General features: G+C 42.7%; 1 protein-coding gene and 3 non-coding genes across 4 annotated transcripts; 3 read left to right on the top strand and 1 right to left on the bottom strand.

The window, feature by feature from the left end:
* Positions 1 to 169: 169 nt before the first annotated feature.
* LOC118565326 (alpha-N-acetylgalactosaminide alpha-2,6-sialyltransferase 3-like) lies at positions 170 to 16,888 on the bottom strand. The gene is made up of 4 exons (XM_036145549.1): positions 16,640 to 16,888; positions 15,229 to 15,638; positions 2,123 to 2,230; positions 170 to 738 (listed from the first exon to the last, which is right to left on the bottom strand). The coding sequence occupies exons 1-4, from the start codon at positions 16,883 to 16,885 to the stop codon at positions 552 to 554; spliced, it is 951 nt and encodes a 316-aa protein (XP_036001442.1). The 5' UTR covers positions 16,886 to 16,888; the 3' UTR covers positions 170 to 551.
* Positions 3,642 to 3,725, top strand: trnai-uau. The gene is given in 2 exon segments: positions 3,642 to 3,679; positions 3,690 to 3,725. It is a non-coding gene; the product is annotated as a tRNA-Ile (tRNA).
* Positions 5,516 to 5,609, top strand: trnai-uau. Its single transcript has 2 exons — positions 5,516 to 5,553; positions 5,574 to 5,609. It is a non-coding gene; the product is annotated as a tRNA-Ile (tRNA).
* On the top strand, positions 8,873 to 8,966 carry trnai-uau. Its single transcript has 2 exons — positions 8,873 to 8,910; positions 8,931 to 8,966. It is a non-coding gene; the product is annotated as a tRNA-Ile (tRNA).
* Positions 16,889 to 17,491: the final 603 nt, after the last annotated feature.

Genomic DNA, 17,491 nt, shown 5'->3' with positions numbered 1-17,491 from the left:
TTCTGGTTGGTATTTGGCAGAATGTGAAACAGATTTATTGGTATGAACACGACGTAAGCCAACGAACATAATCAAGCCTTTTAAATTGCATATTTGTAACATTGATGTCTTGAATATTTATACCTAATATATTCTATCTTACATTGTACAGAAATGTTATTTACAATTGCAGGTTCATGTCTTTAAAAGTACATGTTGTATTTGTCTAAAGAATAAACAGGTAAAAAAAAAATGGGCAGAATAGGTCTTAAAATTTAGACACAAGATGGAAATGAATGAATGATTGGTAGCCAACTGTGACATAAACTGTTTCAGTTTTGTGCTTTGTTGGGCTTTACTGGAATCCATTTAAATATGGGTAAACACAACCCAAATAATCAATGACAGACACTGAACGCTGCCAGTTAAATGCCCTTCATCACATAAAAATAATAAAAAGTAAAAACTGTTTGGTTGAAACAAGAACATAAAGCTTGAGTACAGTAACTTCCACCTGCTTTTGTAACACCATCACCTGTTGACAGGATATTTAGTATATAAGATGCCATTCCTCAGAGCCTCCATGCAGGATGTTTAAACTGTATCTTGTGGCGTGTTGCCCATTTGGCATAGATAGCCTTCTCAGTGATGTAGCGGTGTCCTGCGAGCTTTTTGTTCTGGTGGAACGTGTACATCTTGCATTCACTGATCTTCTTCTGCTCGTAGTAATGGTAAGGAACTACTCTGTGATGTGCTCGGCTGTCAGGATGCAAAAAGCACAAGAATTAGGGCAGGGTTTACAATAGTAACCTCATTTAAAATTGAAAAAAGTACAAGTCCAACCTCAAATTTGAGCACATTTATTCAATAGAAAGAAAGGTAGGGAAATAATTGTTTTTATTTTTTAACATATTCCGTGGAAAAACCCTAACAGCTCCAGTAAAATAAATGCAGCTACAGAATTTTTAACATCCTTGATCAGAATGGTTAAGAGATTGTCATGAGTAATTAATAAGATTGGGTTTTTCTGGGGTGAAACAACAGAAAAGCCTATTTTTTTCCCTATTCACTCTTCAAACTAGAAAAGGTCATTTGTGTGTTGATCTTTACATATCAGGAAATGGCAACAAGAAAACATCTAGTTTTCTACCGATGGAGGTGTTCATGGACAGAGCATAGTTAAATGGTTCAAAACAACTGTAACAGACACAATCAAGGCTAGATGAGGACAGGTTTAACTTTTCGCGATGATTCGTGAGGAGACTAGTGAAAGAGCTGAAAAAATCTCTGAAGTACAGTTTTAGAGAGGTTCACCAAGGTTGAATACAATTTCGTCATTTCTTAGTTTGAATTGCTCCAAAACATCATTTTGGTCTTGCTATTAATAATGGGCAAACATATAAAACACAAATGCTTTTCCTTAACCACAACCACTGGAATGTGCAGTCTGACAACCCAATATATATTTTAGATTTTATTTTCACCATGCCAAGAACAAAAGGGGTAAAAGAAAAGCATATTATTTATATATTTATTTTGATGTCTGTGTGATGTATTACCTTAGGGAATAATGCAATAACAACTCTAGTCAATTTAAAGATATTTAAGTATAGTCATAGTCAAAGTTATTACAAGTACACCTCAAGTAAAGATTAGAATAATTTTAGTTTCCTATTTTAAATGACTGTAAATAGCATATTTTAACTGTATTTTGGCTGAAAATTATAAAACCTGAAAATGCATTTCAATACTTTAAATTGTGTTTAATTTTCACTCTGTTATATTTTCTATGTTTTTACTGTCTTAGGTGTAAAACATTACTATACAGTATATGGCGGTGATGTTGTCAAACATGTTTACTTAGAAAACAGAGAGAACTCAAAATGAAACACCTTTTTGATGTGGGTTCCCATTGCTCAGAAGGGAATTTTAGTGTATGCAATATGACATGAGTGCCCCCGTACAGGGCTAAAATGAGAAGTAACCCAATAATAGGTGATTAAACCCTAGTCTCCATATAACAAAAACATTTTTTAAAACTTTTTTTTTTTTTTTTTTTTACAAATCATTAACAGAGGGAAACCATTTTTTGGAGGGAGCTACACTTGAAATGATGGAGCTTTGTTGTACATCATAAACTCACTTGCAGTAGTTATCATCAATCATTCCATAAACACTGATGCTGTCACACATGTCCATAGCGAGGATCATACTGAAAAATCCAGTGCTGAGAAAGGCACCCGTTTTCATCCTAAGGAAAAGAAACATAAAAATTAATTCTGATAGATGCATAATTTAACAACCCCCTTAGAAAGCCACCAGTTACAATAAATTAGTTTATACATTATTTGAATAGGTGAACAGGAACATGTTTGAGGGTTTATCATGAATTTCCCTTTTACACAAAAATGTTTAATATTAGAAAACTTAGATTTTCATGGAATTTCCTATCAATACTACACTTGTAGTCCTTGATGTTTTTTTAAGACATATTCTTTTTGTGGGATTTTAGAGTGGATAATTTTTCTTAAAGCAGGATGAAAGGAAATGGGGTTTGAGAGAGGGAGGAAGACATGCGGCAAAGCACCTCAGGCTTACAGGCTTCAGTGGCACAATCTCCTAAAAAGTTTCCTAGAATTAGATTTCTTTAGCTGGAAATCTTGCACCACCTAATTCATAGCATATATTAAAAAAAGGGAGATTTCGCTTGTGATGGCGCAATAATGGAGCCCTGATAAAGTTTCCTATTTCCAATGTGTATCCCAGAATTTGTCCCAACAAGAGTTATTTATAAATGTCAATGAACGAAAACCACATTTATTGCTATGCCCTGTCAAGAGTAGGAAGATTGATGAAGCTTGTAGGGGAAAATGGTAGGTCACGTCATGTAAGCAGATATCATGCAAAATTTACAACAATGTCTTGTCAAGAGGAAGAGGATTGAGGAAGCCAGTAGGAGCTTGTTAAGTTGCAGCCGCAGCTTTTTGTTGACCGGGATTCTTCACTCGTACAAACACTGGAGTTTGAAAAAAAGAATAGTTCTAGACTTCAGAATGAAGTGAAAAATATCACTCTCATTATCCATCCAACCAGTGTCTTGTGTCTAGTCAAGATGAGGTGGAGGGAGTAACCTGTCATGGAGGGAAACTCAGAAATCCCTCTCATTATGGGGAATCCAAAAGAAACCCTGGGTCAGAAGATCTAGTTTTGGGTCTGCCTTGCAGTCTCTCTCTGGGAGGCATTCAGATCACGTGTCTGAAATCCCAGCTGGCTTCTTCTCAAGCAATAAAAACAGCCCTAATTTGAGCTAGTCCTGGGTAATTGGACATCCCTACAATTCTAGGAACAATAGGTTTTCTGAAGATTTGACCCCTGGTAAAGTCTCCAATAACAAATTGATCTGACCAACATGGTCAGACCAAGAGTTATTCAAAGATCTAAATACAGGAAAACACATTGACTGGTATGCTTTTCCAAGAGGAAGAGGGTTGAGGAAGCCTGTAGGAGCTTGCGTGTGAGGTCATAATAGAGAGGCTTTGCCTTCTGGCCTGGCTACATCTGTAATAGATTTAGTTGGGTCTCAAAGCCTTGATAACCTGACCTGGACAGTGGGATATGGTAGGTCACGTCACGTATGCAGATATCATAAACAAGCCTGGCAGGCTCCAGTGGTGCAATCGGTCAGCACGCGGTACTTATAAGACAGTAACCTGCCGAGGTTGTGAGTTCAAGCCTCACCTGGAGCAATATTTCTTTAAAACAAGAGAAGAATTAGTAGTTACATGGACAGAAACATTGTTCAGTAATTGGATCTCTTTAGCTGGAAATCTTGCACCAAGGAGATCATAGCACACATTAAAAATAGGCAGATTTTGCTTCTGATGGGGCACTACATGTTCTTCTTTTGATGAAAATAAATCAGTCAATACATTGTTGGCTAAAATATTAGCAACCGCAGCTTTTTGTTGACAGGGATTGTTCAGTCGTACAAACACTGGAGTTTGAAAAAAAGAATAGTTCTAGACTTCAGAATGAAGTGAAAAAGATCACTCTCATTATCCATCCAACCAGTGTCTTGTGTCTAGTCAAGATGAGGTGGAGGGAGTAACGTGTCATGGAGGGAAACTCAGAAATCTCTCTCATTATGGGTAATCCAAAAGAAACCCTTGGTCAGAAGATCTAGTTTTGGGTCTGCCTTGCAGTCTCTCTCTGGGAGGCATTCAGATCACGTGTCTGAAATCCCAGCTGGCTTCTTCTCAAGCAATAAAAACAGCCCTAATTTTAGCTAATCCTGGGTAATAGGACCTACCTACAATTCTAGAATCAATAGGTTTTCTGAAGATTTGACCCCTGGTAAGGTCTCCAATAACAAATTGATCTGACCAACATGGTCAGACCAAGAGTTATTCAAAGATCTAAATACAGGAATACACATTTACTGGTATGCTTTTCCAAGAGGAAGGGGATTGAGGAAGCCAGTAGGAGCTTGCGTGTGAGGTCATATTAGAGAGGCTTTGCCTTCTGGCCTGGCTACATCTGTAATAGATTTAGTTGGGCCTCAAAGCCTTGATAACCTGACCTGGACAGTGGGACATGGTAGGTTGCGTCACGTATGCAGATATCATAAACATGGCTGGCAGGCTCCTGTGGCGCAATCGGTCAGCACGCGGTACTTATAAGACAGTAACCTGCCGAGTCATGCCGAGAGTTGTGAATTCAATCCTCACCTGGAGCAAGAATTCTTTAATACAAGAGAAGAATTAGTAATTACATGGACAGAAACATTATTCAGTAATTGGATCTCTTTAGCTGGAGATCATAGCATTTATTCAAAAAAGGCAGATGCAGCCGCAGCTTTTTGTTGACAGGGATTGTTCAGTCGTACAAACACTGAAGTTTGAAAAAAAGAATAGTTCTAGACTTCAGAATGAAGTGAAAAAGATGACTCTCACTATCCATCCAACCAGTGTCTTGTGTCTAGGCAAAGTGAGGTGGAGGGAGTAACCAATCTTGGAGGGATTCTCAGAAATCCCTCTCATTATGGGTAATCCAAAATAAACCCTGGGTCAGAAGATCTAGTTTTGGGTCTGCCTTGCAGTCTCTCTCTGGGAGGCATTCAGATCACGTGTCTGAAATCCCAGCTGGCTTCTTCTCAAGCAATAAAAACAGCCCTAATTTGAGCTAGTCCTGGGTAATAGGACATCCCTACAATTCTAGGAACAATAGGTTTTCTGAAGATTTGACACCTGGTAAAGTCTCCAATAACAAATTGATCTCACCAACATGGTCAGACCAAGAGTTATTCAAAGATCTAAATACAGGAAAACACATTGACTGGTATGCTTTTCCAAGAGGAAGGGGATTGAGGAAGCCAATAGGAGCTTGCCTGTGAGGTCATAATAGAGAGGCTTTGCCTTCTGGCCTGGCTACATCTGTAATAGATTTAGTTGGGTCTCAAAGCCTTGATAACCTGACCTGGACAGTGGGATATGGTAGGTCACGTCACGTATGCAGATATCATAAACAAGCCTGGCAGGCTCCAGTGGTGCAATCGGTCAGCACGCGGTACTTATAAGACAGTAACCTGCCGAGTCATGCCGAGGTTGTGAGTTCAAGCCTCACCTGGAGCAGTATTTCTTTAAAACAAGAGAAGAATTAGTAATTACATGGACAGAAACATTGTTCAGTAATTAGATCTCTTTAGCTGGAAATCTTGCACCAAGGAGATCATAGCACACATTAAAAATAGGCAGATTTTGCTTCTGATGGGGCACTACATGTTCTTCTTTTGATGAAAATAAATCAGTCAATACATTGTTGGCTAAAATATTAGCAACAGCAGCTTTTTGTTGACAGGGATTGTTCAGTCGTACAAACACTGGAGTTTGAAAAAAAGAATAGTTCTAGACTTCAGAATGAAGTGAAAAAGATCACTCTCATTATCCATCCAACCAGTGTCTTGTGTCTAGTCAAGATGAGGTGGAGGGAGTAACCAGTCATGGAGGGAAACTCAGAAATCCCTCTCATTATGGGGAATCCAAAAGAAACCCTGGGTCAGAAGATCTAGTTTTGGGTCTGCCTTGCAGTCTCCCTCTGGGAGACATTCAGATCACGTGTCTGAAATCCCAGCTGGCTTCTTCTCAAGCAATAAAAACAGCCCTAATTTGTGCTAATCCTGGGTAATAGGACATCCCTACAATAGGGGGTTTTCAGCTGACGTCACGCTCACGTGACTACTCAGCGCGTCCGCCATATTGGGTGGCAGTCGTTTCGCACCGTTGACCTGCATTGTATGACGCCTTAGGCAGTATTGGAAGTGAACAATGGGGAAAACGTGTTTAATGGTTGGTTGCACGGCCCGTGGAGGTGGAGATCAACGCTCTTTCTATCGCCTACCAGCCGTAATAGTGAATCAATGTGAAAAAACAAAACAGCTATCTGAACAACGCCGTCACCTATGGCTGACACGGATATCCAGGTCCGATTTGGACGGTGTTAAGCTGGAATACGCCAGAGTCTGCGGTGCTCACTTTGTCACAGGTAATTAACTGTTAAGTATTTAAAACATGTAAGAAGAATATATTAATAATAGGGCTTGGGCGTTATGACTTATTACTTTCCGCGGCTGCAATGTTGACTGCCTCCGCCGCCTCTACTGCCTATTACTACCGCGTACTGTACTCTCTCTCTCAGCCGTGTTTTAATTTGATTAATTTCACCTTAACTTGATTTCAACCATGGTAAACCGTTGCTGTATTGTGGGCTGTAACAGCGCAACACATGATCGCCATGGGAAAAACATAGAAACAGATTAATTTTCCACCGCTTTCCTGCCTGGAGGCGCAACCACGGAGAACAACTGTTAGTGATAACAAAGAGTCGTCGGCTCGCTTGGATCGCGGCTGTAAGTCGACCGAACATAACTTTCCACAGTATCCCGATGTCAATGAGAGTGTGTTCTAAACATTTGAAACACATAGCAGCAAGTTAAAAGTACATTACATGCGTGAGTGGTTGTTAGCGCTAACGGTTAGCATGTGCCAGAGCCCGTCTGAGCACAGCTTACCTTTGAACGAGTTACTGTGTTCCCACTGTTTGCTGGCTTTATGATCTGCAGCTCCTACCGGCGCCAATACGGTAAATACAACTTAATTTTGCACTGGTCATTGTTCTGCTTAAATAATTAAAGCCGCGAGCGGCGTCGATCGGCCCTGCAGCCAAGCGCCTTCGCGCACCGCCGGCAGCCACCGCAGAAGCATGCGACTCATTTGCGTCGGATTGTTTACATTTTTACCATCTTATTAAAACTCACCCGTCCACGTATGATGGCGATTTCCTTGATGTACATAACCAGATGTGAACTGGTTGTGAGCCTCTAGACCCTTGTAAGCTCTCATTTCCTCAAGAGTGTGCAGAGGGTTTTCACCGAACACCAGGTAATGCATCTGGATTACGGCTAAACAAGGCACCGTGGAGGGCATACGGGTCCATATGGTCGATCACGGAACATTTCCTCAGGTATACGTCCTTATCTGGTCGCTCTAGCCCGCTGGCGTACTTATCCATTCGCGATACGATAATACGTGTACGACAACTAGAGATAAGGAAGTGAACCACCCAATATGGCGGACCGGAAGTTGGCCAGTGACGTCAGTGAAAACCCCCTATTCTAGGAACAATAGGTTTTCTGAAGATTTGACCCCTGGTAAGGTCTCCAATAACAAATTGATCTCACCAACGTGGTCAGACGAAGAGTTATTCAAAGATCTAAATACAGGAAAACACATTGACTGGTATGCTTTTCCAAGAGGAAGAGGATTACGGAAGACAGTAGGAGCTTGCGTGTGAGGTCATAATAGAGAGGCTTTGCCTTCTGGCCTGGCTACATCTGTAATAGATTTAGTTGGGTCTCAAAGCCTTGATAACCTGACCTGGACAGTGGGATATGGTAGGTTGCGTCACGTATGCAGATATCATAAACATGGCTGGCAGGCTCCTGTGGCGCAATCGGTCAGAGCGTGGTACTTATAAGACAGTAACCTGCTGAGGTTGTGAGTTCAAGCCTCACCTGGAGCAGTATTTCTTTAAAACAAGAGAAGAATTAGTAATTACATGGACAGAAACATTGTTCAGTAATTGGATTTCTTTAGCTGGAAATCTTGCACCAAGGAGATCATAGCATTTATTCAAAAAAGGCAGATGCAGCTGCAGCTTTTTGTTGACAGGAATTGTTCACTCGTACAAACACTGGAGTTTGAAAAAAACAATAGTTCTAGACTTCAGAATGAAGTGAAAAAGATCACTCTCATTATCCATCCAACCAGTGTCTTGTGTCTAGTCAAGATGAGGTGGAGGGAGTAACCAGTCATGGAGGGAAACTCAGAAATCCCTCTCATTATGGGGAATCCAAAAGAAACCCTGGGTCAGAAGATCTAGTTTTGGGTCTGCCTTGCAGTCTCCCTCTGGGAGGCATTCAGATCATGTGTCTGAAATCCCAGCTGGCTTCTTCTCAAGCAATAAAAACAGTCCTAATTTGAGCTAATCCTGGGTAATAGGACATCCCTACAATTCTAGGAACAATAGGTTTTCTGAAGATTTGACCCCTGGTAAGGTCTCCAATAACAAATTGATCTGACCAACATGGTCAGACCAAGAGTTATTCAAAGATCTAAATACAGGAAAACACATTGACTGGTATGCTTTTCCAAGAGGAAGGGGATTGAGGAAGCCAGTAGGAGCTTGCATGCGAGGTCATAATAGAGAGGCTTTGCCTTCTGGCCTGGCTACATCTGTAATAGATTTAGTTGGGTCTCAAAGCCTTGATAACCTGACCTGGACAGTGGGATATGGTAGGTCACGTCACGTATGCAGATATCATAAACAAGCCTGGCAGGCTCCAGTGGTGCAATCGGTCAGCGCGTGGTACTTATAAGACAGTAACCTGCCGAGTCATGCCAAGGTTGTGAGTTCAAGCCTCACCTGTAGCAAAATTTCTTCAATTCAATTCAATTTTATTTATATAGCACCAAATCATGAAACATGTCATCTCAAGGCACTTTACAAAATCAAGTTCAATCATATTATACAGATTGGGTCAGATTATGCAGCTCCATCATATATCAGAGCTCTGATTACCCCGTATGTTCCTAACAGAGCACTTCGCTCTCAGACTGCAGGTCTGCTGGTGGTTCCTAGAGTCTCTAAAAGTAGAATGGGAGGCAGATCCTTTAGCTATCAGGCTCCTCTCCTGTGGAACCAACTCCCAGTTTTGGTCCGTGAGGCAGACACCCTATCTATTTTTAAGACTAATGTTAAAACTTTCCTTTTTGACAAAGCTTATAGTTAGAGTGGCTCATACCCTGAGCTATCTCTATAGTTGTGCTGTGATAGGCCTAGGCTGCTGGAGGACATCAGGGTCTAATTTTCTCACTCTGCTGATTTCTACTGTTCTTCAGTCTACTGTTCTCCAGTTTTGCATTGTATTACATTGAAATGACTGTCGTCATTTCAGCTTTTAACTTTTTGCTCTCTCTCTTTTTCTTCATAGTAGGTACACCTGGTCTGGCGTTCTGTTAACTGTGACATCATCCAGAGAAGACGGCTCACCCGCTACTACCATCTAATGTAGAACAGATTACTAGATCAATGTGTGCTTCTGTGCTTTTTTGTTTCTCTTGTTGTGTCTCTGTTCTGTCTTCTGTAACCCCAGTCGGTCGAGGCAGATGACCGTTCATACTGAGCCCGGTTCTGCCGGAGGTTTTTCCTTCCCGTTAATGGGTGGTTTTTCTTCCCACTGTCGCTTCATGCTTGCTCAGTATGAGGGATTGCAGCAAAGCCATGTACAATGCAGACGACTCTCCCTGTGGCTCTACGGTTCCCCAGGAGTGAATGCTGCTTGTTGGGACTTTGATGCAATCAACTGGTTTCCTTATATAGGACATTTTTGACCAATCTGTATAATCTGACCCAATCTGTATAATATGATTGAACTTGATTTTGTAAAGTGCCTTGAGATGACATGTTTCATGATTTGGCGCTATATAAATAAAATTGAATTGAATTGAATTGGTCAAAAAATGTCCTATATAAGGAAACCAGTTGATTGCATCAAAGTCCCGACAAGCAGCATTCACTCCTGGGGAACCGTAGAGCCACAGGGAGAGTCGTCTGCATTGTACATGGCTTTGCTGCAATCCCTCATACTGAGCAAGCATGAAGCGACAGTGGGAAGAAAAACTCCGGCAGAACCGGGCTCAGTATGAACGGTCAACTGCCTCGACCAACTGGGGTTACAGAAGACAGAGCAGAGACACAACAAGAGAGACAAAAAAGCACAGAAGCACACATTGATCTAGTAATCTGTTCTACATTAGATGGTAGTAGCGGGTGAGCCGTCTTCTCTGGATGATGTCACAGTTAACAGAACGCCAGACCAGGTGTGCCTACTATGAAGAAAGAGAGAGAGAGCAAAAAGTTAAAAGCTGAAATGACAACAGTCATTTCAATGTAATACAATGCAAAACTGGAGAACAGTAGACTGAAGAACAGTAGAAATAAGTAGAGTGAGAAAATTAGACCCTGATGTCCTCCTGCAGCCTAGGCCTATCACAGCACAACTATAGAGATAGCTCAGGGTATGAGCCACTCTAACTATAAGCTTTGTCAAAAAGGAAAGTTTTAACATTAGTCTTAAAAATAGATAGGGTGTCTGCCTCACGGACCAAAACTGGGAGTTGGTTCCACAGGAGAGGAGCCTGATAGCTAAAGGATCTGCCTCCCATTCTACTTTTAGAGACTCTAGGAACCACCAGCAGACCTGCAGTCTGAGAGCGAAGTGCTCTGTTAGGAACATACGGGGTAATCAGAGCTCTGATATATGATGGAGCTTGATTATTAAGGGCTTTATACGTTAGAAAGAGAATTTTAAATTCTATTCTTGATTTAACAGGAAGCCAATGAAGGGAAGCTAAAATTGGAGAAATATGATCCCTCTTGTTGATTTTCATCAGAACTCTTGCCGCAGCATTTTGAATCAGCTGAAGACTTCGAACTGCATTTTGTGGACTTCCTGATAGTAAAGAATTACAATAGTCCAGCCTTGAAGTAACAAATGCATGGACTAGTTTTTCAGCATCACCCCTGGACAGAATGTTTCTAATTTTGGCGATATTCCGGAGGTGAAAAAAGGAAACTCTGGAAATCTGTTTAATATGGGATTTAAATTACATGTCTTGGTCGAAAACAACACCAAGATTTTTTACTTTATTACCAGAGGCCAAGTTAATGCCATCCAGATTAAGTGATTGATTAAGAACTTTATTTTTTGAAGACTCTGGCCCAAAGATTACAACTTCTGTCTTGTCAGAATTTAAATGCAGGAAATTTAAAGTCATCCAGCTTTTGATGTCATCAAGACATGACTGCAGTCAAAGTAACTGATTGGATTCATCAGGATTTATGGATAAATATAGCTGAGTGTCATCAGCATAACAGTGGAAATTAATCCCATGCTGTCTGATAATTTTGCCAATCGGAAGCATATATATAGTAAATAGAATTGGTCCAAGGACTGAACCCTGTGGTACTCCACAAGTGACCCTAGAGTTTGAGGAAGATTTATTATTAACATGAACAAACTGGAATCTGTCCGACAGATAAGATTTAAACCAGCCTAATGCTTTTCCCTTAATCCCTACAGTATGCTCAAGTCTTTGTAGGAGAATATTGTGATCAGCTGTATCAAATGCAGCACTGAGATCTAACAGGACAAGTATAGACACAAGTCCAATATCTGAGGCCATGAGAATATCATTGGTGACCTTCACCACAGCTGTTTCAATGCTATGATGAGCTCTGAAGCCTGACTGAAACTCCTCAAGTAGGTCATTACTTTGTAAATGCTCACATAGTTGATTAGCAACTACTTTCTCAAGAATTTTAGATAAGAAAAGAAGATTAGATATAGGTCTGTAATTTACTAACTCATCTTGATCAAGAGATGGTTTCTTAAGTAAAGGTTTAATAACAGCTACTTTAAAAGCCTGTGGTACATATCCATTTACCTAGGATAGATTAATCATGTCTAAAATAGGACCACTGATCAGAGGGAATACCTCCTTAAACAACTTGGTTGGGATTGGGTCTAACATACAGGTAGACCCAATCCCAACCAAGAGAAGAATTTGTAATTACATGGACAAAAACATTATACAGTAATTGGATCTCTTTAGATGGAAATCATGCACCAAAGAGATCATAGCACACATTAAAAAAAGGCAGATTTTGCTTCTGATGGGGCACTACATGTTCTTCTTTTGATGAAAATAAATCAGTCAATACATTGTTGGCAAAAATGTTAGCAACTGCAGCTTTTTGTTGACAGGGATTGTTCAGTCGTACAAACACTGGAGTTTGAAAAAAATTCCGTCCGTCCGTCCGTTGTCTTCCGCTTATCCGGGGTCGGGTCGCGGGGGTAGCAGCTTCAGTAGGGAGGCCCAGACGTCCCTCTCCCCAGCCACTTGGGCCAGCTCCTCAGGAGGAACCCCAAGGCGTTCCCAGGCCAGCCGGGAGACATAGTCCCTCCAGCGTGTCCTGGGTCTTCCCCTGGGCCTCCTCCCGGTGGGACGTGCCCGTAACACCTCTCCAGGGAGGCGTCCAGGAGGCATCCTGACCAGATGCCCGAGCCACCTCAACTGGCTCCTCTCGACGTGGAGGAGCAGCGGCTCTACTCTGAGTCCTCCCCGGATGACTGAGCTCCTCACCCTATCTCTAAGGGAGAGCCCAGACACACTACGGAGAAAACTCATTTCAGCCGCTTGTATCCGGGATCTCGTTCTTTCGGTCACGACCCAAAGCTCGTGACCATAGATGAGGGTAGGAACGTAGATCGACCGGTAAATCGAGAGCTTCGCCTTTTGGCTCAGCTCTCTCTTCACCACAACGGATCGGTACAGCGCCCGCTTCACAGCAGACGCTGCACCAATCCGCCTGTCGATCTCCCGCTCCATCTTCCCCTCATTCGTGAACAAGACCCCAAGATACTTGAACTCCTCCACTAGGGGCAGGACATCCTCCCCAACCCGGAGAAGGCACTCTACCCTTTTCCGGTTCAAGACCATGGTCTCGGATTTGGAGGCACTGATTTTCATCCCGGCCGCTTCGCACTCGGCTGCGAACCGCTCCAGTGAGAGCTGTAGATCACGCCCTGATGAAGCCAATAGGACCACGTCATCCGCGAATAGCAGAGACGCAATCCTAAGGCCACCAAAGCGGATCCCCTCAACACCTTGGCTGCGCCTAGAAATTCTGTCCATAAAAGTTATGAACAGAATCGGTGACAAAGGGCAGCCTTGGCGGAGTCCAACTCTCACCGGAAACGAGTCCGACTTACTGCCGGCAATGCGGACCAGACTCTGACACCGGTCGTACAGAGACCTGACAGCCCTTATTGAAGGGTCCGGTACTCCATACTCCCGGAGTACCCCCCACAGGATCCCCCGGGGGACACAGTCGAATGCCTTCTCCAGATCCACAAAACACATGTAGACTGGTTGGGCAAACTCCCATGCCCCCTCAAGAATCCTGCTGAGGGTATAGAGCTGGTCCAGTGTTCCACGGCCAGGACGAAAACCACACTGCTCTTCCTGAATCCAAGATTCGACTATCCGACGGACCCTCCTTTCCAGAACCCCTGAATAGACCTTACCAGGGAGGCTTAAGAGTGTGATTCCTCTGTAGTTGGAACACACCCTCCGGTCCCCCTTTTTAAATAGGGGGACCACCACCCCAGTCTGCCAATCCAGGGGAACTGCCCCCGATGTCCACGCAATGTTGCAGAGCCGCGTTAACCAACACAGCCCCACAACATCCAGAGCCTTAAGGTACTCAGGGCGAATCTCATCCACCCCCGGAGCCTTGCCACCGAGGAGCTTTTTAACAACCTCGGCAACCTCAGCACCAGAGATAGGAGAACCCGACCCAGAGTCCTCAGGCTCTGCTTCCCCAATGGAAGACGTGTTGGTGGGATTAAGGAGGTCTTCGAAGTATTCCGTCCACCGACGCACGACGTCCCGAGTCGAGGTCAGCAGCACACCACCCCCACTGTAAACAGTGTTGGTGCTGCACTGCTTCCCCCTCCTGAGACGCCGGATGGTGGACCAGAATCGCTTCGAAGCCGTACGGAAGTCTTTTTCCATGGCCTCTCCGAACTCTTCCCACGCCCGAGTTTTTGCCTCGGCGACCAGCCGAGCCGCCTGCCGCTTCGACTGCCGGTACACATCAGCTGCTTCCGGAGTCCCACAGGCCAAAAAAGCCCGATAGGACTCCTTCTTCAGCTTGACGGCTTCCCTCACCGCTGGTGTCCACCAGCGGGTTCGAGGGTTGCCGCCACGACATGCACCGACAACCTTGCGGCCACAGCTCCAACTAGCCGCCTCAGCAATAGAGGCGTGGAACATGGTCCATTCAGACTTCGGGACGTGTTTAAAGTTCTCCCGGAGGTGGGAGTTAAAGCTCCGCCTCACAGGGGACTCCGCCAGACGTTCCCAGCAAACCCTCACAGTGCGTTTGGGCCTGCCCGGTCGGACCGGCTTCCTCCCCCGCCATCGGAGCCAACTCACCACCAGGTAGTGGTCGGTGGAGAGCTCCGCCCCTCTCTTCACCCGAGTGTCCAAGACATGCGGCCGCAGGTCAGATGAAACGACAACAAAGGCGATCATTGAACTGCGACCTAGGGTGTCCTGGTGCCAGGATTTTGAAAAAAATTATAGTTGAAAAAAAAAAAAGAACAGTTCAGGGGTCCGAAATACAGATATCACAGAGGTATAGTACTTAAAATAAAAATCTTGATTTTTCATAGTTTAATCATTATAAAATAGGTTCCAGTTTACTTATTTCCTCAAGCTAAAACAGTTTCATGCTGGGACTAAACTGCGAACATAAACTGTAGTTTTTCGACTGCACTATTTAGGAAATAATTTGGAAATTTTCAAGTAATTATAAATAAGTAAATTAGGCAGCATAACGTCTAGTGCTTTTTTTGTTTCATTATTAACTTTATCTATAGAATCTCCACACTACTAAAAAAATTAAGTTTTGTTCGTTTACGTTTTACAAGAGAGAAACAGTTGACTGGCAACTGTGGTAAATATAATGTGTTATTTGCAATGTTTAGCTCTTTTATTGCACAAGTTTTAGCACAATTAAAGTTGTTGCTTACTGAGCTGAGACACTACTACACCCAAACCATACCTGTTTAGTCCAGTTTCATTCTGAAACACGTTGTCACAGTACTGAATCTTGTCTCGGGTCACCATATAAATTTTTGCTTTCAGATACTTGGTGGCCAGCTTCAGGAGCGCATTGAAAGTAACTCCTTTTCCGTCTTGCTTCATATTCTTCTCGGGGCCCCAAATCACGTACGTCGTGTTTGCAGATTGTTTGAAATAATACCGCTCGTTTTTAACCAGCAGGGGAACAGAGGTGTGAGACACGACCCGGACGTCGGTGCGGCTCCCGACGTCCTCCTCGAAACCTCTGGTGGGGGCGTTGTTCATACGGATCACGCATTCTGTTTGGTCGATTTCATCTCCCGTGCCGGCACCAAGCATCTGACCGGAGCTGGAGACCAAGGCACAGTGGTTACAGTGAGTTTCCAGAAACTGCAAGGACAAAACAGATTAGGCTTAAAGATGTGTTATGTCTCAGCCAGAATGAGTAAATCAAACCTAGCATTGATCTAATGCAACTGCGACTCATTTAATCATAATCTTCCTGTCTTAAATGTTCTTTTGTCTTTAACTCATATTATGACTCAGCAACCACTTTTGGGGGCAGGGGGTATGTCTGTGCTTGCTTATCGTCTCAGTGCACTTCTTTGGTCAGGCTACAGCATCACATCGCATTTTAACTCATGGAAAACAGAAAGTCAATAATATATATGTATGTAAACTACTGAATTTGAAGGAAGTTGAATCAATTATCTTTTGCATCATGCCGGAGAAAGCCTGTAATGTTCAAAAGCCATACTTCAAGAATTTTCCAGCCTTCCACCTACAAAATAACAGTGGACTTGACTTTTGACCCTGTTTTAGAGCATAACTAGAGAGCATCAACAGCTAAAATATTGTTTTATTTTATCTATTTGAACCGCCTGTTTAAATTTCTTCTCATAAGTATAGCATCAATGTGAATAAATGTTATTTACTTTGATTTCCGGAAAATATCTCAACTGCACACAGCTACTGTTCTCAAGCTTTCCATAATCTAACTTGGGTTAATACTCGTACATGAGCTGAAGGCGCGGAGAGGACTATGTTTTCTTTTTTTTTTTTTTTTTTTTTTTGGCAATCTAATCCAAATACACTGTTTACAACGGCCTACTTGCAGCATTACATAAAGTAATTTTTTGTTTAAAGTAGTCCTAACTTTTAAGAGTGGCTGACTGTAGCCTTCAATTAAATAAAAGTATATTAACTTACTACACAACATCAAGATATATTGTTTCGCACTTATTTCAGCAGCAGACATGAAAAGTGAAGGAAATGTGGATTATTTAGCCTACAGCATGAATTTAAAGTTGTCAGATTGGTTTTGAGGGACGCTGCAAATCACAAAAACGTTTTATGTGAGCCTTGGTGTCCTGGATCCTCAGCTCCCTCACCTGACCTGTCCGGTCCGGGCTAATCCTCCTGTAGCCCCAGAGGCTTGAGCCTTTTGTAGCGGGTAAAGGACCGCGTGTGACGAAGAGTCCTAACCACAAAAGGAACAAAAGGCTCAGGCTGAGCAAGCAGAGCCACCGGCACATCTGCTTCGGTGAAACATCGAGAAACAGCAGCGTATGTCTGAAAGCTGCTCCCCCAGTCCTACATCCATCTGTACACATGTCGCAATAACAGAGGGTTCTCATTTGGGATAACGTCAAAGAAGAAGTGATAAATACGTCTTCGAAATATATCGATTAGGCGTTTTATAACAAAAAAAGTTTAGCCCGTGTTGATGAAATACGGGATCCTCCTCCGTTGGTCCTGTTATCTTGCGGCAAAGAACAGATTCATTATTCTTTTCTCGGTGTATTTGCATGCCCACTATTTTACCTACTTGAGTTGTAACTCAAGTAGGCAAAATACTTGAGTATTTTTAAAGTTGCATCTTGCAACTTTAAAAGAATCCAAATGTGTAACGGTTCAGAGTATGGACCAAATATTCAGCCAGACAAAAGGTGTGCCGATAAAAGATAATTTATTTTCTGACAGATAGGGAAACAGGAACCAGAAAACATGATACTGGCAGAGAAACAAACAAAGGGAAAAAACAAGAATCCATAATCCAAAAACAGTCCAGGGTCAAAAATGAAAAGACTTAAAGGATAAACTAGCAACAGCGAGCTCAACTAGTCCAGGCACAGAATCAGGTCCTGTAAACAGGTAGCAGGAAACAGGATGGCTCAGAACGCTGGAAACAAATCAGAAAATGATCCACAGGCAACCTGAATGCTGGATCAGACTCACCGAGA

The sequence above is a fragment of the Fundulus heteroclitus genome, chromosome 13 (assembly GCF_011125445.2).
Source record: "Fundulus heteroclitus isolate FHET01 chromosome 13, MU-UCD_Fhet_4.1, whole genome shotgun sequence".
In the NCBI taxonomy this organism is placed as follows: Eukaryota; Metazoa; Chordata; class Actinopteri; order Cyprinodontiformes; family Fundulidae; genus Fundulus; species Fundulus heteroclitus.
The sequence above is the reverse complement of the archived record's forward strand: the minus strand, read 5'-3'. Positions and strand labels throughout refer to the sequence as shown.

Excerpts from the sequence above, each read along its gene's own strand:
- LOC118565326 (XM_036145549.1), bottom strand. The coding sequence starts at position 16,885 with ATGAGAACCCTCTGTTATTGCGACATGTGTACAGATGGATGTAGGACT. Across the intron at positions 2,231-15,228 it reads AATGAAACTGGACTAAACAG|GATGAAAACGGGTGCCTTTC; the intron begins GTATGGTTTGGG and ends TCTTTTCCTTAG. Across the intron at positions 739-2,122 it reads ATTGATGATAACTACTGCAA|CCGAGCACATCACAGAGTAG; the intron begins GTGAGTTTATGA and ends GCATCCTGACAG.